At 45.0% G+C, this 25203-nt stretch overlaps 1 protein-coding gene across 1 annotated transcript in view; it reads right to left on the bottom strand.

The window, feature by feature from the left end:
* GRID1 (glutamate ionotropic receptor delta type subunit 1) overlaps positions 1-25203 on the bottom strand; it is a 1143434-nt gene that overhangs the window by 142704 nt on the left and 975527 nt on the right. Inside the window, exons 9-12 of the mRNA XM_054982944.1 lie at positions 21513-21614; positions 19163-19360; positions 8109-8433; positions 2762-2900 (exon numbers count right to left, since the gene is read on the bottom strand). Coding sequence (XP_054838919.1) covers positions 2762-2900; positions 8109-8433; positions 19163-19360; positions 21513-21614 — 764 coding nt within the window. The remainder of the gene's footprint in view (positions 1-2761; positions 2901-8108; positions 8434-19162; positions 19361-21512; positions 21615-25203) is intronic.

The following is a 25203-nucleotide window of genomic DNA, read 5'->3' as shown; positions in this document are numbered from 1 at the left end:
CTTTTCAGTGAGAGTATGCCATTAAATTTGATTTCCCAGATTTGATTCACCATTCTAGAAGCTGCTTTAAGAAGATGAAGCTGCAATTTCCAGGTGTATTTCTAGCTCATTTGTTTTGCACACCCCTGCTTGTTATCTCCTTTTTACACTATCATTAATGGTAGCTAGACATGGGCTCTTGTCAATTTTATTGATAGCGGGATGCAATCACATCTTAAGATGAATAGATGGAGATTTTAATCATTGACATAAAGGAATGTAAAAAGGCAGCTACTACTAAGGATACAACTATGGAGTTCATTATAAGGCCTTGTAATTTATCACCTTGGCTTATGATATCCACCTGCCTTCCAGTTCAGTCACACCAACCACTTTTACCACTTGTGACATAAGAAAACACTTGCTGTCAAAACTGATTCCTTCCACACATACGGAAACCCACGGCTTCCATTGGAACCAACTGTGTTGACTCCCCTACCCACTCGTCTCCTCTGCTGCCTGAACTCCCACCCTCCCACTGCGTCCTTCTGAGTGCTTTGTCACCCCTGGGCCCAGGATATTGTTATTGGGTCAAAACAGTCCATAAGTGCACCAGACAAGTGTATTAATCATTTCTTCTCCTCACCTTAATTACAGGGGATATCGATGTCAGAGCAAATTTGTGGAATTTTATCAGTAAAAAACTTTGCAAAGGTGCCACAGCTAATTGTCTGTACCTGAGCTAGTAGATGGTCAGATTTAGCAATCAGAAGATGCCAAGATACCTTAAACAACTGGGATGGCTGTGAACCAGCTGGTGTAATGGTTGCAGAGAAAAGATATTTGTTGGCCACTATCAACACGGCTTGATAGGTCTTCCAATGGGCTCTACAGCACACTCTATCTGATTCTGGATGAGTTTCCTGCCAATGTCTTTCTAGATATCTTCCAGCTGTCTTTAGGCCACCCAACTCCATGGTAGACCACAGGACTCGCTTTCACCCTAAGGGCAGGTTGAAGAGAAGCAATCTTGACAATGGCTTCAAGGAGTTTCCCATTCCAAGCTCCCACTGCAGCCCCGGAAGATAATGTGTTAGGAATCCTTAAATCCCCGAGAGCCTTTTGGAATATGGAAAGATCTATAAGCCTCTGTAGACAGACCGTTTGAATGGATCCTCCCCTTTTGCGGGGTGTTTGGACCATATTTACCCTTGCCTTCAGTAGATAGTAATCAGTTCATGGTTGAGGCCAAATCTCCAGTCCCAAAAGAAGACCCTCCTCAAAGGCACAGTGCAAAAGATTAAGTTTTTGGACTGGTTTAAATCATTCCTCGTAGACTCAAAAGGTTGCTGTGGGAGATCAGCTATCTTTTGTGTGGGAAATGTCTTGCAGGGTTTCACAGGGAGCAAACCTATAATCTATGTTATTCAACCTTTATGTAAAGACTTTACTAGAAATCATTCCTATGTACCTGGATGTCATTAATATGCGGATGATGACACCCAGCTTTAACCATAACCAAATACCCTGGTGATGTAGTACATATCTTAAAGTGTTGCCTGACAGCAGAAGTCAAATAGCTGAAAAAGAATAAATTGAAACTGAACCCAGACAAGACAGAAGTTATACTAGTTGGGAAGGTGGAGATGTGGTAGGGCATCATGCTTCCCACTTTTGATGGGGTTCAGTTGACCATTGCAGACTTGGTTAAGAGCCTTGGGATTATACTGGATCCAGCCCTGCTGCTAGAGAAGCAAGTAAATGCAGCTTCAAAAACTGCCTTCTTCAAACTCAGTCTAGCCCAGAAGATGCCTCCTTACCTTGTTAGAGTTGATCCGGCCACCTGGATCCAACTACTGTAATGCACTCTAAACAGATCTTCTCTCAAAGTCTCCATTTGGTGCAGAACTCTGCAGATCGTATTATTATGTGGCTGAAGCTAAGCATGCTTAATTTCCTGTCATTCTGCTGTCACTCCATTGCCTTCCCATCAATTTCCAAGCTTAGTTCAAGTCCTTGGCAATCACATGCAAAGCCCTTCATTGCTTTGGTCCCTCATAACTATGGGGCTGCCCCCTCTCCCACCACACCAGCTTCACTCCTTTATACAGGACCTTCTGCAGGTGCCACCCTACAAATGGGCAAAAACAACTGCCTGTTCATGTACATTCTTTGTGGTGCCCCCACCTTAATGAATAGCTTGCCTGAAGAGGTCAGGAAAGCTTCCAGTCTTCTGGCTTTCTGTAAACAGCAAAACTGAAAGGTCCGGTTGAGCATTTTTACATAGGTAATAAGATTATCCCATAAGAAAATCATTCAGAGATGAAAGGGATAGGGAGTGTAGACTATACTACTGTGTACTCTCTCTTGCTGTGATTAGCATCCTAATGAACAGTTTCTCCACATCATTTAATAAGTAATGTTAATTCGCTTATGTTTAATTTCAGCATTGTTTCAGTTCTGTATTGGATTTCTACTTATTTCAAATTTCTATTGTATTCTTTATTGAATGTCCCAGCCATTGATCATACTGAGTTACACTCTGTAATCCTCCTTGGGTTACACCAATAAAAGAGAACTATAAATAATGAAAATAATAAACAAACAAATAAATAAATAAATGTTTCTGCTTCGACAACCACAATGTGTGTGTGGGGCATCTATGATATCAAGAAGGGGGGGGTGATATAGTCCCTCGCACATGTTGTCCCGTGCAAATGTACAGGCTGACATTCGCCTCCTTTTAGGTTTAGTTTTTTATGCAGAAGGAAAATTCTCTTACCTTATTGGATTGTCCATCCTGTTTACTGTGAGGAACGCGGCCAGGTTAGCTGTGTAGGATGAACACACAATCAAGGTGAAGAGCCACCAACTTCCCATCACAATGCGCATTGCCATGGAATTGACTGTAGATTCACCCCCTGGAAAGTAAGCAAAGGAAACGGAGTCTTATCGGCCCTTTCTTAATTGGCCCATTTATACTGACTGGAACTTCTTCCCATCATCTAGTTGCATCATGATTTGAAGAAAGCAGGATTTACATTATGGCGGATACTTTTAAAAGGGGAACACGGCCGTGTCACGTGCCTGGATATTATTATTATTATCAGGGCTTTTTTTCAGCAGGAACGCGGTGGAACGGAGTTCCAGAACCTCTTGAAAATAGTCACATGGCTGGTGGCCCCACCCCCTGATCTCCAGACAGAGGGGAGATTAGATTGCCTTCCGCACCGCTCAGCGGTGTGGAGGGCAATCAAAACTCCCTTCTGTCTGGAGATCAGGGGGCAGGGCCACCAGCCATGTGACCATTGTCTCTGAGGGCAACTCACTGAGTTCCACCACCTTTTTCCCAGAAAAAAAGCCCTGATTATTATTAACAACAACATTTGATTTACATACCACGCTTCAGGACAGCTTAATGACCATTCAAAGCGATTTACAAAACTTGTCATTATTATCCCCATAACAACAATCACCCTGTGAGCTGGGTGGGGCTGAGAAAGCTCCGAGAAGCTGTGACTGACCCACGGTCACCCAGCTGGCTTCAAACAGAGGAGTGGGGAATCAAACCCGGTTCTCCAGATTAGTGTCTTGCACTCTTAACCACTACACCAAACTTGCTGTACACAGGAAAAAACCACACACATTCTCACATTTCCAGGGATTCTAGAAACATATTCACACAGATCACAGGATATAAAGGTCCTGGGACTATGCCATTTCTGACTGCAGGAGGGATATTCAGTTGCATAACTGAATATTTTGTATTTATTCAATTATGCAACTGTATGTGGAAAACTGGAAGAAGAATAAATTTGAAGCCTTTCCAAGATATGCTGATTCTAGAAGTTTACGTTCATTTAATAAGGAGCAATATATTTTTTTTTACTTCCAGTATTTTTATGTTGATGTTCCAGATATTTTATTCTGTCTAGTATGTTTCTAGTCTGCTCTTTCCTCTGTTTGTTTAATTGTGCTGCCTTTGAGGGCATCCCATTTTACATGTGCTTATATCTCTTTTGTGTCATTATCTATTACGCATTGATGAATGCTCTATTACTTTGTTAGTGCTGTTGTTATACAAGAGATTTTTGCTAAAGGTCCAATGCTTTGTTGGTATATCGTCAGAACCAATTAGAAACTTACAGCTTGTCCAAATATGGTCTGACCAGACAATGTTTCCTATTTGTGAGCTTAAAGCACTTTTCATTAGATTTTGCAATATTCGTGTGAAGTCAGTTCTGGTATGGACATCGTGTCAAGATAAGTAATACATAAAATCTTTTTCTTGTCCTTACATTTGTCTCCAAATGTCAATCAGTTGTATTTGTTTAAGATTTTCCCTAGATAAGTTTTGTGTTTTTTGTGAGTGATTTGTTTGCTGTCATAATGAGATCTATCTAAAGAGTGGTTTATTATACAATTAAAGTCCCCTCTAACTATTAATTCATCTTCTTGGAATAATGGTAGATTCATTAAAGTTTTGTCTATGAAATTTGGAGCATAAATAGAATTTGGAGCATAAATAGATGCAAATGTAATGGGTCATTCTTCAATTAGACCTTTGATAAATAGGTAACCTGCGGGGTCCCAATGTACTGCTTTCAAATTGAAATTAATGTTTCTGGAAATAAATATGGAGACCCTCTCATGACTTTAACGTTCCATTTGCATGGAATTGTTGCTATATCCAATTTGTATTAATTTCTTGTTTGGATTGTTGATGTAAATATGACTCTTGTAGCAGAATTATATTCAGTTTTAATTTTGCTAAGTTTGTTACAATGCCTTTTCTCTTAATTGGGTTGTTGAGCCTGTGAACATTGTAAGATATATTTAAATAGTGATCTATTAAATATAAGAAACTCTAAGTTATGATTCGTTGAAAAGATATACTCCTGTTAAAACAATCAATCTAACAATCATATAACTAACATTTATTTTTTCAAACACTTATATTATGTATAACCAGAATTACAACAACTTCCTGTTTCTCTACCGGTTTCTTACTTATTTCTTTCCCCCCTTTTATTATTTTTTAGAAATTTTAATTTTATACAACCCTTTCCCTCCATCCTCCTTCCTCATTTTCCTTCTTCCCACTCCCCCACTCCCTGTCACGCTGTCTCTTTTTCTTTTCTGTTACTAACCCCTCTTTTGCCTTCTTCCCTCCCCTTACCGTTTAAGTTCCCCTTCCCTCCTCCCTTTTCCCTTTAATAAACTATTAACTACAGAATGCCTCTTAATGAATTATTCCCTATAACACCTAAACAATACTGTGTCTGTAACCATGTGGAGTTAAACTCCATCGGTTATTGGCATACCAACCCAGAACACAGTAAATAGACAATAGGGGCAAAGTGCAATAAACTTCCATTTCCCCTCCTCAACACGATTTTACCTATAGTGTTTTATTACTACAACCACAATGTCGTGCTTCACTTAACAAGCAGTCAGTTCAGGCACACTGGAATTTTGGTATTCTTATGTGGGGATAATGCCTGGGCCATTTTCCTTTTCTGTGAGATTTTTCTGCATCCATTAAAGTTTCGATGCCAATGTCATTTAGAAGGGCCATTCCTGATTCTCTGTCCATGGCTAATTAGGTGGTATCTTGATGTTTAACTTGCAGAGTGGTAAAGTTAATCCAGCTGCAGATGATTTGTTCTCTTCTTAGTGCCTCTGTTGTTGTTTCTTTAAGTTCCCTCTTTTTGTTTAAAACTTCTGGTGGTAGATCAGAAAGGACCAGGATAGGAGTTCCATTGAAGCTTAAAGCACCTTTTATTCTAGCCATTTCCATTATTTTCTTCTTAGATCTCCAGTCAAGAAATGTAGCTACAATATCTCTAGGGTATTTTCTTTTGGTTTGGTCACAAGTTCCCACTCAATAAGCCTTCATTATTATCGGCACCACACCCTCTTCCAGTAGAAGAGATCGTGCCAGCCAAGAAGCAAGAAATGATGTAAGATCTTCTTTTGAAGTAATATTCTCTTCAAAGCCCCTAAATTTAATATTCATTTGTCTTGCAGAAAGCTCAATTCTTAGAATCCTTTTGTGTAATGGAGTATTTGCTTGCTTCCATTCCTGAACCTCCGTTTGTAGTGTTATACCTAGACCAATAGCAATCTCGGCATTCTGAGCTGCTTTGTTCTGTGCTTTTAACTCTGTGAAGTGTTCAGTTATTGATTGCAAAAGAGATATCATCTTTGCTCCATCTGTGAGAGGAGTGAAGTAAGGGTTGCTTGCAGTGCTGGAGAAGACACTGACTCTCCATCCGCCATTTTGAGCTCCTCGTCTCTCGCATTCTTTAACTCAATTGGTATTTGCGAACATGGGAAGAACTCCTAAAGTTTTTTTTTTACTGCTTTTGGCTGTTGCTTCTTCTTTTCAGCAAACTGTTTGCCCATATTTTGTAATATTTCAAATGTTTGTGGCGTTTTTATTTATGTAGGCAGAGTGAGGAGGGACAGAGTTATGGCACTAAGTGTCCATTTCCTCTCATGCCAACACCATGCCACCTTGAAACTCTTTTTGCTGTCCCTTGAAAGCCTAAACATATTTTGCCTGATGAGAAGCTACCACATTAATTTCAGATTCTGGTTTTGGAAAAATTTTGGTGGAAACTCCATGGACCTGTCACAAACAAAACTCATTTCCATATGCATCATTTTGGGGAGAGTGTGATAATAACAACGTCGTGGTATCAAATTTCAAGAATCCATTTTTAATGAAAAAGTGGCAGCAAGTTAACGCTAAAAGTCAGGCAAGGTGCAGCAAATAATTTGAATCTCCAACGAGAGCTGTTGAAAATTATGTACTTTGTCAACATAAATCAATCATAGAAAAACACAGTAGTGTTATTAATTTATTAAAATAATTACAAGCAGTAAATACACTGTCATTAATTACTTGCCATTTAGTTTTTCATTCATTATTTTAAAATCGTTAGGTTTTTTTTTAGGATAATGCCAATTCAATTGTATTTGTCCTGTAATTTAAAACTACTTCTGCTATGCAACCGGTCTTTGATTATACCACTAGCAATTGTTCACTATAAATTACATTGTATTTTGTATTCCTGAAATCCACAAGACAACCATCAATGACGTAATTGGCAAAGTTTCCCACTAAAACCTGAGTTGCTGAAGCGACATGGAGCTGGAGACACGTAAACTGGTTGTTTCTGGTGACTTCAACATTCATGCCGTCCATGTGGATTCACTCCATCAAGATTAAACTACTGTAATGCACACCACATAGGTCCTCCCTCAAAGCCAACTCTGAGACTCCAGTTGGTACAGAATGCCACAGCTTGATTATTATCAAGAGCTAGGTGCATGCATATTCTACTCTCATTCTGAACTCAGCTTCCCATCAGTTATCAGGCTAAATTCAAGGATTTGGCTATCACAAACAAAGCTCCTCATGGCCTTGGCCCCCTCATATCTACAGGATTGCAGTCCTAAGCAGGTCTACTCAGAATCCTACTGAGGTCTATTCAGTGGGGCTTACTCCCAGGAAAATGTCCTTAGAACTGCACTATAAAAGCCATACTTTAAAAATATTACCAAAACTTTCAAAATAAAGAACAGTAATTAAAAATAAACATGGAACATGCTTATTCCAGCCATCAAAGAGCTACCCATAAAAAGGACTTACATTGTTTTCCAAATAGCAGACATGAAAGCACGTTTATATGGAAATTTGCAAGTTCAGCAGAATTGGGGGGGGGCGCTTTGGATTCAGCACACAACTACAACATTCTGCATAAGCAAGCTTGTATTGGGTAAATGAAAGAGAAACCCACTTTGGAAATAACTACTTTGAGTATCAACATGTAGTCCTTCTTTTTAAATGGAAAAAAAGAGAAACACAATATAAATCAACCTGAGACACCCTGACAAGCACCCAAGTGTACAGAAACAAGAGCGTGTTTTTATGTGTTGTGAAATGGTGTTCTGTGTCTACTCAAATGTCTTTTTAGTAGTGAAACAAGCTCTGTAATGTACCTTTCAAATGGTTATTTGCTAGAGGTTAATACATGCCCTAGCCTTTTGTTCCAAGACTGAAAAGGAGCAAGCAGCCGCCAGGATTGTTTTTGTCAGCTAGAAAACACTTGAGCCAGTACCTTGCTGAACGAAGGCCCCATATACTATCCAAATGGCACTGTGAAGTGTCGAGGAAGTGGAGGCCACAGGCTGAGAAGAATGCTGAGCTCTCACTGCCTGGATTCGGTTCAGCACAAAGATCAAGACTCCAACGACAGGGATGGCCGCAGCTATACACGCCCACACCGCAAAATCAAAGGGGGCGAAGAGAGAAAAGATGTTGACCTTCTCTTCCGGTTTCTTGATTAGGATCCCTACGGAATAATCCATATAGCGCTTGCTGAAGTCTACAACACTCTCTCGTTCTGGTGTTATGGTAATGGCAGAGATTGCCAAATCAGCTCTCTGCAAATTGAACAGAAACAGCAGTAAAAATTACTTTCTGGTACAATGAAACTCTTGCATTCATGTGGCAGATTTTAACAGTAAAGGAAAACGGGAATAATCAAATACAGGTTGCTTGATTATACTAGGCCTCATCTTCTGTGTTTAGGATTGTCATCACCAAGTTGGGTCATCCTGGGAGATTTGAGGGTGGAAGCACTCCCTACAAGCACTGGCTATTTGTTTACATTTATCCTTGGTTATGTGGCCCTCCTTTCATTCCTTAAATGTGTGTTTTTAATTCTTAGATCTTTCGAAACCAGGTAATGGCGCCACCCTGGCTTCTTTAGATTCCTCCCATTTTTCCTTCTCATTGAAATGGTTTGTGATTGTGCCTTCAATATCTCGCTTTTAAGAAACTCCTACCCATCTTGAACTTCCTTCTCCTTGACTATTTCTGACCATAGGATTCTACCCAACTTAACTTTGAACTTGTTAAAAATAGCATTTCTAAAGTCCAACCTATATGTATGTGACTGTTCAGCTGTTCCCCTTCTCCGAGATGTTAAAATTCCTAAATCACACAGTCGCTACTACCTAGAATGCCCACTACTTTCAACTCATCAACCGGTTCCTCCCTGTTGGTGAGAATCAGGTCCAAGATAGCAGATCCCCTTGTTTTCCTCTCCATCTTCTGAAAAGTGAAGTTCATCGCATTCAGGGATGGACGAGTTTTGCCCCAGCCCACTTAATTTGAATATGGCTCAAGGTATGATGGATAGCGGCTAAAGTAGGTGGCTCAACCAATCTGGATGGGGCTGCAAGGGACGGTGCGAACTGCCCTCTCCCTCAGCCGCCATTTGCCGTGGAGATCGAGGTGGAGAGGGAGCATTCGGAAGACATGCAAGCATTTCATAGGGCTCAGGGGGTTGAGTATACTAACAAAAAAAATGGAGAGCCGAGCTAGGTTCGTTGGGTGAGGAGTTCATGGCTACCTCTCCTCTGGTTTTCTGGTGAGGTGTGAATCAGCGCCATTCAGCCTGACGCACCTGGGTTTCTGCCTCTAGCCTCGGGCCTCCGTGCCCTTCACTTTATGCATGGAGGGCAGGCTCCTGCTGTTGGACTTTGTAATCGAGCAGGCCCTGTCCACCACTCCTTTTTCCTGGCACCGTTTGTGGCAGGTAAGCCCTGTCCAGTGCAGGCTTTTCCTGCTACCATTCATCGAAGGCCTTTGCTGTCCTCACCTGCCCCTCACGCTTTTGCTCACCCACCAGCTCATGATGCCACACCTACCCATTTCGCACTTTCTTTGCCTTATAATTGGGCAGGCCCTAGACAGTGCGCGCTCACTCTTGGCACCATTTCTCATGGCACGGCCATGCCTGCCCAGCATGCCTTGCCAGCCTGTCACATGGCCACGCATGTCCAGCAGGCCTTACCGCCTCACCAGCTCTTTTGAGCCACTCTTGGGGTTTTCCATGTCTCCTAGTGATCAAGGATCCTCACACCACTGGGAAGGAACATGGGTTTCCTTGTGCCAGTGTGAGCCCCCTCCCCATTGCGGCGGCCACGTGAGGTGGGTGGCAGGGAGGCGAACACACCCACCATTTTGTATTTTGGCCCCATTGTTGCAGGTTTGGTTTTCTTGAGGCAATGGTGGGGGCAAAGGGTTGCCAGCCTCCAGGCAGCAGCTGGAGATCTCCCTGACTTGCGACTGATCTCCAAGCAATGGAGATCAGTTTGTCCCTCCTTTTTTTCTTTTTCTCTTTTTATGAGGGGCCGGGGAGTTTCTAGGTTGCCAGCCTGCAGGCAGCAGATGGAGATCTTCTGAAATTAGAACAGGAGGCCTGTAATCTGGAGAGCTGGGTTTGATTCCCCACTCCTCTGCTTGAGAGATCAGTCCCCCCGCCCTTTATCTTTTCTTGATGGGACAGTGGGCATTAGGGTTGCCAGTCTCCAGGCAGCATCTGGAGACCTTCTGGAATTACAACTGATTTCCAGGCACAGAGATTGGCTTTGTTGATAGACATCAGATCCCCCCACCGTTTTCCCCTTTCTCTTTCTGGATGAGATGGTTGGGGTGGGGGCTGCCAGCCCTCAGGTGGCAGCTGGAGATTGCCTAGAATTACAGCTGATCTCGGGGCAGCAGAGATCAGCTTTGTCAGCTGAGATCATCCCCCCCCCCCACACACACACCTTTATTCTTTTCTTGATGGAACGGAGGGGGTTTGGTTTGCCATCCTTCAGGTAGTGGCTGGAGATCACCCAGAATTACACCTGAGCTCCAGGTCCCTGGCTAGGGCTGGCATCAATGTGAATGGTTATTAATGTGAAGGCATCACAGTCAATGTTCCTCAGTTTATTAGTAGGCTTGCTCACTAAGGCAGGGCAGCAGCATGTGTCAGCTAAGCACCTGCCTTACGTGGAGCGGGCCCTGCCATTGGGCGATCCGCTCCTGCCAGCCACTAAGCTGAAGATATAATAGTAACATCCGATTTATATACCTCCCTTCAGGACAACTTAACACCCACTCAAGGTGGTTTACAAAGTATGTTATTATTATCCCCACAACAAAACACCCTGTGAGGTGAGTGGGGCTGAGAGAGCTCCAGAGAGCTGTGACTGACTCAAGGTCACCCAGCTGGCTTCAAGTGGAGGAGTGGGGAATCAAACCCGGCTCTCCAGATTGGAGTCCTGCACTCTTAACCACTGCACCAAACTACACCAATATGGCAGGGGGGAGATGTGGACCTCTTTTCTCTTCTCTTTAGATCCTCAGAGGTGACTGAGGATAGCAAGGAGGGGTCAAAGCATGAACGCATTAAAAAATGGATGACTGGTAGGACATGGGACAACTGGCTAGCTGATAGGATGTTTTATATGGAGGTGGTAATGCAGGTGGACTTGAAGAAGGACCCTGCACTGTCAAAACACCAGGATATCAAGCACAGGGCCAATGCAGAATATGCTGGGTCTGCTTGGCTGTGGTACGATGAGAACGTTAGGATGAGGGCTGCATTAGACCCGGAGCCGGCATGGGATAAGGAGAACCAGCAGTTCTTGTCCCAGTGTACGGATTCAGCCCGGTCCATGTCTGGCCACTACTGGGACAGTGGCCACCTATTTCAAAGGTGCTTGGCAAGGGACCTGAAGATGGGAGAGGAAGGACCACCCTGAAACCAAGGTTGCTGTGCTGGGATTTCAACTCATCGTCTTGTAACAGAAGGCAGTGTTCCTTTCGGTATGCATGCAACTGGTGTGGAGGAAACCATGGACGGCATGTACGGAATTGGCATTGGGGTGGAAGAAGGCCCAGCAACACTAGACGGTTGCAGAGGGGTGGACATGGGGGCAGTCCTGCAAAATGCACCCAGTCCAATCAAGCTTAGAGCCCTCGAGGCATGGCTGGATAGATATCCACATAGGCAGTATGAGCAGTATATTTGGAAAGGTTTTAGTGAGGGTTTTTGGATCCCTTATGAGGGCAATCGGCAGGCGTACCAGGCTGAGAACTTGAGGTCTGTCAGGGGGATGGATCAGGTCGCTAGGGACAAATTTGCTAAAGAGAAAAGGGAGAGATGGATTGCGGGCCCCTTCACAACCCTGCTGGTCCTGAAGCATAAGGACTCACCTTTGGGCATAGTGCCTAGCTGTTGGTGAATGTAGGCTGATTCATCATCTGTCCTACCCAAAAGGGGATTCTGTAAATGATGGGATTCTGGGGGAGTTCTGTACCATACAGTATGTGTCATTTGACGCCATTGTGCCAATGGTACAGTCCCAAGAGGCATGGATGGCCAAGTCCGCCTTCTGACTATTATTAGTGCATCCCAGTGATTTCAATTTGTTGGGTTTCAAGTTTGAGGGGCACTACTATTTCACTACATCATCGCACATGGGATGTTCTGTGTCATGCTCGGCCTTTGAGACTTTTAGCACCATGCTAGAATGGGCTTTTCAGGAAAAGGCATCCTCCTGAATGGTTACCCATGATTTGGATGATTTTTTATTTTCTGGCCCTAGCATTTCTGGAGAGTGTGCAACATTCTGGCAACATTTGAGAGGTTTGCGGAGGCGCGAGGCATTCCTTTGGTGGTAGAGGAGATGGAAGGGCCAACTAAGTGCTTAGTGTATTTAGAGATAGATACAGATGTGGAAGCTTGTTGGCTTCCACTGGATACGTTACAGAACTGTAGGGAACTCTTGGAAAACCTGGTAGTAAGTAGGAGGGTGACTCTTAAGGAGATGAAGGTTATATTGGGTCACTTAAATTTTGCTAGCTGAGTTGTGGCCCCAGGTAGGGCTTTCCTGCACAGCATGTTTGATGCCACCAGGAACGTGAGGGATGCACATCATAAAATTAGAGTAACTGGCCACATGAAGACAGATGCCTTTGTCTGGTTGCGTTTTTTGGAGAGCTTCAACAGTGTATCCTTTTGGAGGCAGAGGCGCTTGTTGCACCATGATCTTCAGGTTCATTCTGATGCTGCTGGGCTCCATGGTTTTGAGATGTATTTTCAGGGCCACTGGTGCATGCATCAATGGCCCCAGGAGTGGGAGTCAAAAGGTAGTTTTAGGGTTGTTTCCCTTATTGGTGGCTGTTCCTATTTGGAGTGTGCAGCTAAGGAACTCAGTGGTCCTTTTTTGGTGTGATAATGCAGCGGTGGTGCATGTGGTTAATAATCAGGTCTTGCATAACCAATGGGTGATGTAACTAGTTAGGGAGCTCGTTTTACACTGCCTTCTGCTCAATATCCTTTTTAGAGCACAGCATATTCCAGGGGTGGATGGTAACATTGTAGATGTCCTGCCTCATTTTCAGGAGCAGCTCTTTCAAGAGTTGGTGCTACAGGCAGACTCAGCAGTCACTCCAATGCCTGAGAGCCTCTGGCACCTTGGGAGGAGGAAGCCCAGCAGGTGGTTCTGGCGTCCCTAGCCCTAGGCACTAGGGCAGCTTATGCCAGGTAAGCACAGGAGTTTGAGGCTTTTAGAAGGAAGGCATGTTTGGCCATTACCAGTTCGGCACATACATCAGTTCTTCGTTCACCTTAGGCAGCGAGGGCTAGTAGTCAGAACACTAAGATCTTACCAGGCGGCTCTGGCCTTTAAAGCCAGGGCCAGGGGCACTGAGGGTGCCACAGGGGACTTTAGAGTGTGCAGGATGCTAGAAGGTTGGGCAAGAGAAATGCCTGGGATTCTGAAAAGGAAACAGCCAATCATGCCCAATGTATTAAGGCTGCTGTGCTCAGGATGTACATCCCGCTGCACTAGTATGTTTGAGGGACTGCTTTTGGGGGCAGTGGCCCGAGTAGCATTTTATGTCACATTGAGAGTGAGTGAATAGTTAACTCAGTCACAGGGGGACAGATCTCAGAGAGTGCTGCAGCTGGCTGACATTACCACCCAGTCAGACCAAGTGAGGCTATGGATAAGATGGTCCAAGAATGTCCAGAAAAGCAAGGGGCAGTAGGTGGTATTAAAGATGGCTGGAGACCCCCAGTTTTGCACAAGTATCTGGAGTTGCAGGGCAAGGCCCCGGGCTATTTGTTTCAGCATTCTGGTGGTGAGGCACTGACACAGTACCAGTTTTGGGCTGTCAAACAGCGAATATTGGTGGATGCTGGGCTGCCAGCTCATGAGTTTGGGACACACTTCTTGCGGATTGGTGCTGTATCAACAGCTGCTTCTTTAGGCCTTCCAGGCCAGGCTATATACAGCAGATCAGCCAGTGGCAATCCAGAGTTTTCAAGAGTTATGTGCATTAACATGGGGCCTGTTGGCCAAGTGAATAAGCGTACTTCTGGGTTCTAAAATATGCAACTTGTTGTGTGCAGAGCGCAAAGCCCTATCAGAATCTTCATTTTGGGCCACTTGATTGCATTCTGGGTGAAAAGGAGAGCTGAAGCATCGATGGGTTGCAGCTTGGCATCTCCTCTCTTGCAAGCATCAGATGGTGTGGCAAACGGGGGATGTTACGGGGCCAGCTAGTGCCCTCTCTTCACCAGGTTCTGAGAGAGAGCAGTTGTCCTGATCTTCTGGCTACTCACTCAGGGGAGAATGATTTGGTGCAGACGACAGGAGTTGCCCTCATAAATAGGGCATGGAAGGAATTAGAAGAAATTAGCCTCCTGTACCCTGGAATGCTGCTAGTTCGGATGGAACTCCTTCAGCTGAGGATCGGAAGGGGTGCAGGCAAACCATCTAGAATGGAGAAGGCCAGAAGAAATGCCTAGATCGCAATTTTAAAAGGCTGTGGTGGCAAATGGATTTACATCCTTTGATTAGGTTTGATCAGCTGCACCTGTATAGAAGTGATGAGCTTTGCCTTTCTCAGGAAGGTTGTAACCTCCATTTAGCTGATCTCCATCAGGGCCTGTGGAACATATTATTATTATTATTATTATTATTATTATTTCAATTTATATACCGCCCATCCCCAGGGGCTCTGGGCGGTGAACAGTTAAAATCGATAAAAACAAAAACTAAAATCAATAATAGTCAGTAGGCAGAGGCAAGGGGTGTCAAGCTAGGCTAACCCCCTTGTTTGTCAGGAACAGGGCGGGTTGGTCAGGATAAGTAGGGTTAATCAGCAAACACCCTGAGGCATCTCGGCGATTAGGGCGGGGGGGGGGGGTATGTGTCCAGACCAGGCCGGGCAGTTGGGTGGTGGTGCTGTGAAGGAGTGCCCTGGGTGCTGAGTGGCATCTCCTGAGCTTGGGAGGTGCCTTGTGGCCCATCAGGGGAGGCAGATGAAGCTGGGCACCTCTTAGCACAGGAGGCTGCGCAGGCTATGATAAACAAGGCAGGTGAGAGCCGTCAGCCAAGTTTGGAGCCAGGGTGACCTTCTCGGTGGGCACCCAGGGAAGATGCCTAGTGCAGCCCTGTCAGGGTGGCCCCTGCCATACTTTTTTTTTGGGGGGGGTTGGGGGTTCACTGTCGGGCTGTAGACCTGATCTCTGATTCCATGCTTTAATAGTGCTATTGGAGCCTGTGTATCAAACCTGCCTGTGCTACCTTACACGTTGCTGAGAGAAGCTGTGAGAAGGAAACAGACATCAGCATTGCTATGGAGATGCAGCCAGTTGGTTGGAGAAAGACACCACAACTCTGTTTACTTTTACTTTTCCTGCTTTCACTGGCAACACTAGAGCTACCCACTGCCGCTTCCGGATATCCAGAAGTGACATGCCGGAACGGAGAATGCTGGCCTTTTTTTGGGGGTTCTACTTTTCTCTCTTTGCCACTCTGAGCTGCCCCAGGCAACAGAGGGCACCAGAGAGAGGCCTCCTGCCACTGGGAAGCCTGGGAACCCTCTTGGAAATGCTGTCCCATATTGGAAGGCAATGCATTCTTTCCTCTTCTTCTATTCCTTCTCTCCTTATATTAAAGAGATCAGCACTAAGGGCTAATCTATTAGTACCACAGAAGCACTGCTGCTTTTCTTGAATTGTACTATTTAAGACTGCAGCTGCACGGGTATAGGGTTGAATACTCTAGGCCTTTAAAGACACCTTCATGCACATAGTAAATTAGCATGCTAAGGGAAACGCTAATCTAGGTCCCTTATTCCTGCCGTGCTTCTAATGGGTGGGGGTGGGTGGAGGTGTTGCCAAAGAATCCATGCAGAAGAATTCATTACTTGCAATCTCAATGGTGGAATCCAGGGAGGAAAAAACACCACCTGATTTTGCTACATGTCCAGATTTGCTTTAATGATAGGATCACACTTCAAAGAAATTAATAACATACAAAGACTCAAATCAGAAGGGCCCCTATCAAACACTGTTTTTGAAACTTCTCTGTCTATATGTCATGCTTTGTTACAAATATAAATCCAAAGTCTGCTTGGACATGAGAGAAACTGTCTCTGTTGTTCTCTGGACCATAGCCAAACAAAATAGTTGTCAGGGCTTGTCGCTGCCGCAGCTGGGCAAGGCCCCAGCTGGGCCGGCCCTCACATCAGAGGGGCACCAGGGATGCTGCAGGACCCTGCTCTGTGGAAGGAGGGGCGGTATACATCACCCAGACTCCCTCTCAGTCCACTCACTGGCCTGCTCAACCTGGCCTGCTTACCCCCTGCGTCCTCCTCCTCCCAGAACTTTTCTCCAAGCCCCCATTCTTGCTCTGCTCTCTGCTCTCTGCTCTCTGCTCTCTGCTCTCTGCTCTCTGCTCTCTGCTCTCTGCTCTCTGCTCTCTGCTCTCTGCTCTCTGCTCTCTGCTCTCTGCTCTCTGCTCTCTGCTCTCTGCTCTCTGCTCTCTGCTCTCTGCTCTCTGCTCTCTGCTCTCTGCTCTCTGCTCTGCACACCATCACTCCTTACTCACACCCACCACCTCAGAGCTCTTCCTAGCCACCTTATATAGGGTTTCCTTTCCCCGCCCCGCCCTCCTTCTAGGCTTGTTCCCTCTCCTGACTTGGCCCAGCTGTGCCTTCCCTCAGGTGTTTCCCTCCTACCACTAATCCCTTCTTGGCTTCCTTGCCTTGCTGGCAGGGGGGGGGTTGAATGCGAGCCATCCCCAGCTGAGGTCACCTTGGCCTTGCTCACGAGGAGCTGCCCCAGTAGGCCTTTGTGCTGCTGAGCATGGCTGGCCTTGCTCATGAGGAGCTGCCCCAGCTGGCTTCTGTGCTGCTGAGCTTCCCTGGCCTTGCTCACGAGGAATTGCCCTGGCCAGCCTCTGGGCTGCCTGCTCATTGCTGCTGGGCGGGGCTACCCATCTCCTCCCCCAGAATGCCTGTGGCAGCTCCACCTGGAGGGGCTTGGCTCCTAGCACCTCCTGAGCCAGGCTGCTGTCCTCTAGCTAGGGTGTGGCCCTGGGCTGTTGTGTCTGCTTCTCCTCCTTGGCTGGTAAGGGCTCTGTTTGGGCTGCTGCTGGGTCCCTGTTCCCCCTGCCTTGGCCCTTTTCCTCTGTCCTGCTTAGCCCCCTCTCTTCCCCCTGGAGGGTGGGACTGGCTGGTCTCTCCCTGCTCCCTCCAGCCCTCTGAGGCTTTGGCCTTTCGCCCCTTCCCCCTGGAGTGGGCAGGTTCTGGACCTGGTTGCTGGCTGGGGTGGTAGGGCCACTGCCTCCTGGTTGCCTCCCACTGCTCCCTCCTGGCAAGTCTGGGGGCTGGGACTCAGACCCCGGACAATAGTTAGGGAGAAAACTTTTGTTTTTCATTTATATAATAATTTATTCATAGCCATCTTTGCTCATTAGAGTTTTGGTGCTCCAACCTCAGATAATGGGACGCCGTTTACCAGCAATCCTCCCCAAATGCATGGCTGCCTTTTGAGCGAATAGGGTAACATGTATTTTTCAGTTCTGGTGTGTGCAACCCTGTATCTTCAAATAATTGCACATATTGAAGCTGAAAAATACGCTTATCGTCCTAGTCACACAAAATAAACACCACATCTATCAAAAGGATACCTTTCTGTGTGTGCCGGAACTGTAATGAGTGTTAATTGTAATGTGATATAATGTAAATTATAGTTGTAATTTAATGTAATGATTGTACTGTTAGGGTGCTAACTTGATTTATTTACCAATATTATGGTTTCAGAAAAGGTCTGGGTTTAGAAAAGTTTGAAAGCAAAATATTTGAAAGAGGAGAGAAGATAGTTTAGTTCCTGAAATTGCTTTCAGCCCTTCAGTGTTTAGTAGTAAATGCAAAGAAAATAATGGTTGTCTCCATACTCCATTAGATCCCAGTTGCTCAAAGAGCAGTCTGATTTTATGGGAGAGTGTTTCACAGCAAAAAAACAACAACACAACCCCACGTCAAAAACAGGGCATGCATGCATATCTGAAAGCTTCAAAGTGGTGAAAAGAAATTGAGAATATCTCATTACAGCATTACTGCCGTAATTATTTTCTAATCTTGTGTCACTTGCATTTGTGTTCTTAAAACTTTCCTCAGCAGAAACACTAGAAAACAAGCTTCCAAAGAAAGAGTAGCAGAGCAAACTTTCTGGAAATGTACACCCCGTGAAATATGAATGCTTACCATCTCAGTCTATTGTTATAACAGCATTTGTCCTGTCAGAAATTAAGTAATATTTCTTACAAATATATTCTGGCATCTGAACTTTGAGGATTCGGTGCTGAAATTCGTTCTTTATTACTTTATCAGCTTTCACTTAATCCAGAAGAATTCAAGAGCCTCTAAATCAGATGCAATTCAAACACTTGGATATTTCTTTCCCATTTTCTGTATTTTGAAACCCTGTATTTTCAAGGCAAGTAAGTTATAACTTCCTCTTAGGGAAACTGTTCAATGGATCATTATCAAATAGTATTACAATTTTTTTTAAAGCACACGACAGACAGATGGTATGCTTGAAAACCGAGATGGAGGGGCTTTTAGTCAGAAAACTGTAGCAAAATATTTTAAATCTTTCAAGAAAGATTTCTTCTGTGCTGCATGCAATTTACATCAGAGTTGATAAGTTTAAATCTGTAGCCAGTTGACAGAAAAGATTGACTTCAGAGCTTGCAAACGAAAATTTACCTTTGGCACTTTTATTATTTCTGCAATTCAGGTTTTGATTTTATGAAAACAAGATTCCCAGTTTGGTTTCTGAGTTATAAAGCCTGAAATCTTAAAGTGCTTTGGGTCTCTCACTGAAAAGCAAATGTAATTTCTTGAAAAAAAAAAAGATTGTTGTAAGGGCTAGATAATTTACGCAACGAGCACACAGGTGGATATCCATCCACTTAGAAGCTTAAGTTACAGCCCATTCCTCATGGACTCCACCGTTCCTTCCTGATGTACCTTGTTAATAAGTTCTCCAATCATGCCATTCCAGGAGCTGTTATGGAGCTGTTGTCCGTACTTGCCGTCCGGAGATTGATAGATCTCATACTTGAAGCCCAGATTCTTTGAAAGCGCATCCAAGACATCGATGGAAAAGCCTTTATAACGCTTGGGCTGCCCGAGAATGTTTTCAGCCACCATAACGAAAGGTTCTTCCTGAGAACAAAGCAAGGTTTAAACTAAGGTTTCAAAATGACTAATCAAATAGGTCTAACGCAGTATCAACACAGTATCAACAGCACCTGGGACAGTTATGCCATCGGGGCTCTAGCACTGGAACCTTCAGAGAAGACTGAGGCCTCTGTTTACTCGTCCTTCTAGCCCAAGAATGAATCTTTGAGTGGCTGGCCCCCAAGGTGCTTTTAGAGTGAACAAACAGCACTTTGGAACTTACAAGCGGAAAGAGGATCCTGTAGCGAGAGTTTCAGTATGTCATATCGTACGTGCTGATTGACCAGGTGGATGCCAGCCCTACTGAGAGCCAAGCTGCAAGTAACGAATGACACCTGAACGGCAAGTGAACAGACTCGCGTGTATTCCTCCCTGTTCACTTGCGCTGCACTTGCGCTCCACTTGATCACGTAGTGCGCAAGTGGAGCACAAGAGAACAGGGAGGAACACACATGAGTCTGTTCACTTGCCGGTCAAGTGTCATTCGTCACTTGTAGCTTGGCCCTGATTTTATTGGTGTTGCTTTTGGCTGTCTTCGCAAACTAGTGCTGATGCTCTGTTGGGGCAGAACACCTCCAGGAGAAACAGGAAATATAATCATGAGTAATACCAGCCCAAGGGGAATAAAATTGTAACATGTGTGTGTGTGGAGGGGCTGTTCTATAGAACCCAGAAAAGCTCTCTAAGGGCCGAGCTAGACATGCATACTTTTAAAAAGTTGGATCTGGCTTCCCAGACCCAACTCAAGTTCTTTGCAGCCACACAGCAGCTTTGGGGAATGGCTGTTAACAAGTAAAGGAGAACCCCAAAAGACTCAGAATACCTCTGTGTGTGGAAGAAGGGCTCCTTCCACCCCTCTCAAACCATTTCCCTGTGTCAAAATAGAACTGGAGTATTCTGTGCACGTTGAGCAGGGAAAGCAGGGAAAGAAAAAACATCCCTCCAGTGCTGTTTTGACACTTAAGCCAACTATCAAGACGTGTTCACAGCACACTGGAATCCTTTTACAAATATAAAAGAGAATAGAACTCCTGAAACTTTAACATGATGCGGAATTTTGGTAGGTAGAACATGTCATGCAGAAAATGTGTGCCTACCAAAACTCCCTCTTCTGGACAACTTTTATAGTACAAAACTAGGGGGTTTCCTATTCATCTAGTTTCATGGCATCTAGAAACAACTCCTATAGGTTTCACAGCTATGGACAAAACTGGAGTAAATGGGGCCATTTTCACACGGCTTACCGGCTATGGAACATTGCGCCGAGCTCCCGGAATGACAGTGTCTTCCTGGTGCGATTTCACATGAGAACTCACGTGAAATCGCACCAGGAAGACTCTGTTGTTCCAGGAGCTCAGTGCGATGTTCTGTAGCCGGTAAGCCATGTTAAAACGGCCTGGGTCTGCAAAACTCTACTCTTCCTTATCAAATGACACACAATGCCACACCACAAGTGTCAAGAGGGGAAGCCTTTAAAAAGGAGAAGAATAAAAGGTTTTAAAACCCATAAAAATGGGGTATACCCAACCACACAGTTCCAAAGACCTAATGGCACTGAAATCCTCAAAAGAGGGGATAGCAATTTCCATTGATTACCTTCTCCCAGGGCTTTTTTTCTGGGGAAAGAGGTGGTGGAACTCAGTGGCGGAACTCAAGACCACACAATGACGTCACTTTGGGTCAGCTGGAACAAGGGGGGAGTTTTTTAAAGTTTAAATTGCCCTCTGCGAAAATGGTCACGTGGCCAGTGGCCCCGTCCCCTGATCTCCAGACAGAGGGGAGTTTAGATTATGCTCTGCGCCACTTAGCGGCACAGAGGGCAATCTAAACTCCCCTCTGTCTGGAGATCAGGGGGTGGGGCCACCGGCCATGTGACCATTTTTAAGCAGTGCCGGAACTCCATTCCACCACATTTCCGCTGAAAAAAAGCCCTGCCTCCTTGCACTGTAGAACCTCACTTAGTCCCCAAAGCTGTTCCTGAGGATCTGTTGAGCTCCAGGAACAAAATGGAGGGGGGGTGGTGGACTGCAGTGGGAGGAGAAAGCCTGCTCCACAACTGACAAGGGTGGTCAGCTGCACCCTATTATTGAGCGTCACTTTTGAGCATTTTGCTTCCTCAATGCAAACAAAGTCATACCAAGACAGTCACCACTTTCAGTGTTAATCCTTGTAAGTCACTGCCCAGACGTCGTTCCTGCAGGCTGCCGTTCAGTCCCTTCTCAGAATCCCATGTGGCCAACTGCAAGTGGAAACACATCAAGTGTGAGAGGAAAAGACCTTTTAATGTTCATTTAAAATACTTCCAACAGCTGCCAGAAGGGAAAGTTACCAAAATAAAAAAGAGGCCCAGAGAGAAAAGAAGAACATGATGTTCAATTACCAAACTATGTCAGGATCATAATTATACAACTTTTAAATGTTTTTGAAATATCACAAGAATTCAGGATTTCTACTTTCTGTGCTTTCTACAACTGTCATTTTAGCACATCAGTTTACTGTGGCTCGCTTTTGAATGGGTTTAGGCTCAAAGCCCAATCCCTTCCGTTGTGTTCTTTTTTTTAATTAAAATTTTATAAAAGAAAGAATAACAACTAATAAGGAAATAACAAAACAAAGAAATAAGAAAACAAAGAATAACAACTAACAAAGAGATGACTAAACAAAAAACCAGAAAAAAATGAAAAAAACCTATATAAACTAAAAAGAGGCTTCTGATTTTCTCCATAACAAATACAGTTATAATTGCATTTTTTTCTCTTATTCTATATTTAAAAAGAAAAGCTCTCTTTTTTATTGTCCAAATTCCTTATTCAGCAAACATACAAATCAACAAATTGTTATCTGATTCATGCAGTCGTCTTCCGGGGTTCTATTCCCCAGCTCTGTGCCCTGCCTAGGACTCTGGTGAGGGGAATGCAAGGCAGGGCTGGCACTCCCCGCTGCTCAACTGTCTCCTGCCTGAGCTGGTGGAGTTTGGGGGGGGGGCTTCAACACTCTGCTAAGGCTACTTTATTGGGAGTGGCTCAGGATTTCAGGCCTCCACGACAACCGTGGGCCTGTTTCCGGCCACACCCTGCGCAGGTCAAGTTCTTGGCCTCATGTTTCGCTCCGGGCAGGAAGAAGCTGATCTGAAGGGGGCAGAGAAAGGTTTTAAATAGAACAAAATGAAACCAATAATATTGCACCTATAGGTGAGTGACAGATGGTATGAGATTTTCCTGTATAACTGCCACCCCATTTGTTTTTAGGTGGGAAGAAATCTCTCAAAGACTGGATGGGATAGCACCAGGGTCCAGTGGCCATGAGTTGTAAATTTCCTGTGGTGTGATTATCAAAGGGATCCGATAAGAAAGGCTGATAGAACATCAGTATTGAATTAAGTAAACTGTTAATAGGATTTGATGAGGGAAATTATCTAATCCAAGATTTTACCCATTTTAATTTATGCATTTATTTAATATCTTCCTAGACCACACTTCCTCTTAATGCCAGAGACATAATATTCTTTTTATCAAATAAACAGATCTTAACTTCAGTCAATTGTTCACTTCACCACTCATTGTTTTACCTTATTGTTTCAAAACTGGAACCAGCAATTATTAAACCAAGCTAAACCACATTATAAACGTATAAATGGCTCAATTCAGCCATCCTGCCCTTCCGATGAAACACAAAGTCTTTGGCGCCAAACCATCTAAGTTGAGTTGTGACAAATCCTATTGACTAACTTCAGCTGACTCCCCCCCCCTCAATTTTTAAGACTTAATATCTCATGCTGAGTTTTTAAAAGATAGCTGGAAATACAGCAAAATAAGCAAAAACCTCTACTAAGTCTGATTCAAAAGGAAGAAAAGAGCTACGATTTGCTTCTTATATATTAAAATATTTGATGACCAAGGAGAAGGAGACTGTCTCTAAGACATTTTAATGGCTTCCCTTATTGCGCACCAACCCAGCAAGCAGACAGTTGTTTTGTATCCTGGGCTAAGCTTCTGTCGTGTATATTAAAAATGAAGTAGCTAAGGTTGATAAACGAGGAAAAGCTTTTACCAAAATGACATTATTTTTTTCCTGGCTCTGTGCGCTTCCAACCGTTGCATTTGTTCATAAGTGTGTCAATTTTGACTTCCACTTGTTCTAGCAGGCAGAGCATGGTTTGCAGGATCAATGACTTTATGGATACGTACACGAATTTGTGACAGCTGACCTGTCAAGATCAGCACCTGGAAAACTCATTTCCAGCACTGTTAAACAAAATGAGCTCTGTTACTGTTTGATAAAGCCATTACAGTCCACAATCTTTTCGGAAATTTGCTAGACTTTCTACTATGATTCCCCAAAGGCAAGATCATACTATAGACATCAGCTTCTAAATCTGATGATGACAACTGCTCTTTGCAAGGATCAGCCACTTGTAGAATCCTACTATATAAAAGGCTAAGCATATTCAAGACAACTCACTTCCTACCCAGGTGTGCCTCCAGAGGGCGCTGCTATGGAGGGAAGCCCAGATGAGGCAGCCAGACGTCCAGAGAGCATGCCGCGGCGGGAAGCCCAGGTCAAAATCAGGTATGGAGCAGGCAGCAATGCCTGCCCCCCACCTTCACTCAGCTGGGATCCAGAGTGGTGTAGGTGGGAATACCTGCCCCCTGCCTTCACCCAACTGGGATTAGGAGCAGAACAGGTGGCAATTCCCGCCCTCTGCCTTCACCCAGCTGGGATCAGGAGCATAGCAGGTGGCAATGTCTTTCCCCCTTCACTTGGTTGGGATCAGCCCCAATGCAGGAGGAAATGCCCACCCCACCTTCACCCAGCCAGGATCAGAAGTGGAGCAGGTGGCAATGCCCTCCCCCCTTCACTCGGCTGGAATTAGAAGTGGAGCATGAAGCAATGCCCATCCCCCTTCACCTAGCCTGGATCAGGCAGAGCAGGAGATAATGCCCGCCCCCTACTTCACTTGGCAGGGATCAGGAGTGGAGTAGGTGGCAATGTGTGCCCCTCTTCATCTGGCTGGGATCAGGTGAGGAGAAGGAGACAATGCCCACCCCCTTCACCCAGCCAGGACCAGGAGTGGAGCATGAGGCTATTCCTTCCCCCTTCACTCAGCCTGGATCAGTTGTGGAACATGAGGCAATGCCCCCCCCCGTTCAGCCTACTGGATTCAGGCGTGGAGCAGGTGGCAATACCCCCCCCCCCCATTCACTCAGCTAGAATCAGGAACAGAGTAGGAGGCAATGCCTGTCTCTTCTTCACCTAGCCATGATCAGGAGCAGAGCAAGTGGCAAAGGCCACCCCCATTTCACCTGGCTGGGATCAAGCACAGAGAAGGTGGCAAGGCCTGCCCCTTCACCTGGCTGGGACCAGGAGTGGAGCAGGTGGCATGCCCACACCCCTTCACCCAGCTGTGATCAGGTTAAGTACTTTGAATTCATTCTGCTGCTTTATTTTCATTCGTGACTAGTGAGTGAGTGAGTGAGTGAGTGAGTGAGTGAGTGAGTGAGTGAGTGAGTGAGTGAGTGAGTGAGTGAGTGAGTGAGTGAGTGAGTGAGTGAGAGAGAGAGAGAGAGAGAGAGAGAGAGAGAGAGTGCAAGCCAGGCTACTGGGGCTGGCTCCCCAAAGGAGGGTAAGCTGCTTTAAATTCATTCTGCTTATTTTCGTGAGTGCGTGTGTGCATGCGTGCAAGCAGGGCTGCTGGGGCTGGCTCTCCAGAGGAGGGTAAACTGCTTTGAGTTCATTCTGCTTTATTTTCAGGAAATACCTGGAGATTTTGGGGGAAAGGGGCCTGAGGGGTGGGTGTTGCCTTCTGACACACTTCCAGTGATCTCGGG

Source organism: Eublepharis macularius, chromosome 6 (assembly GCF_028583425.1).
Source record: "Eublepharis macularius isolate TG4126 chromosome 6, MPM_Emac_v1.0, whole genome shotgun sequence".
NCBI lineage: Eukaryota > Metazoa > Chordata > Lepidosauria > Squamata > Eublepharidae > Eublepharis > Eublepharis macularius.
This window is presented reverse-complemented; position numbering and strand designations above follow the sequence as displayed.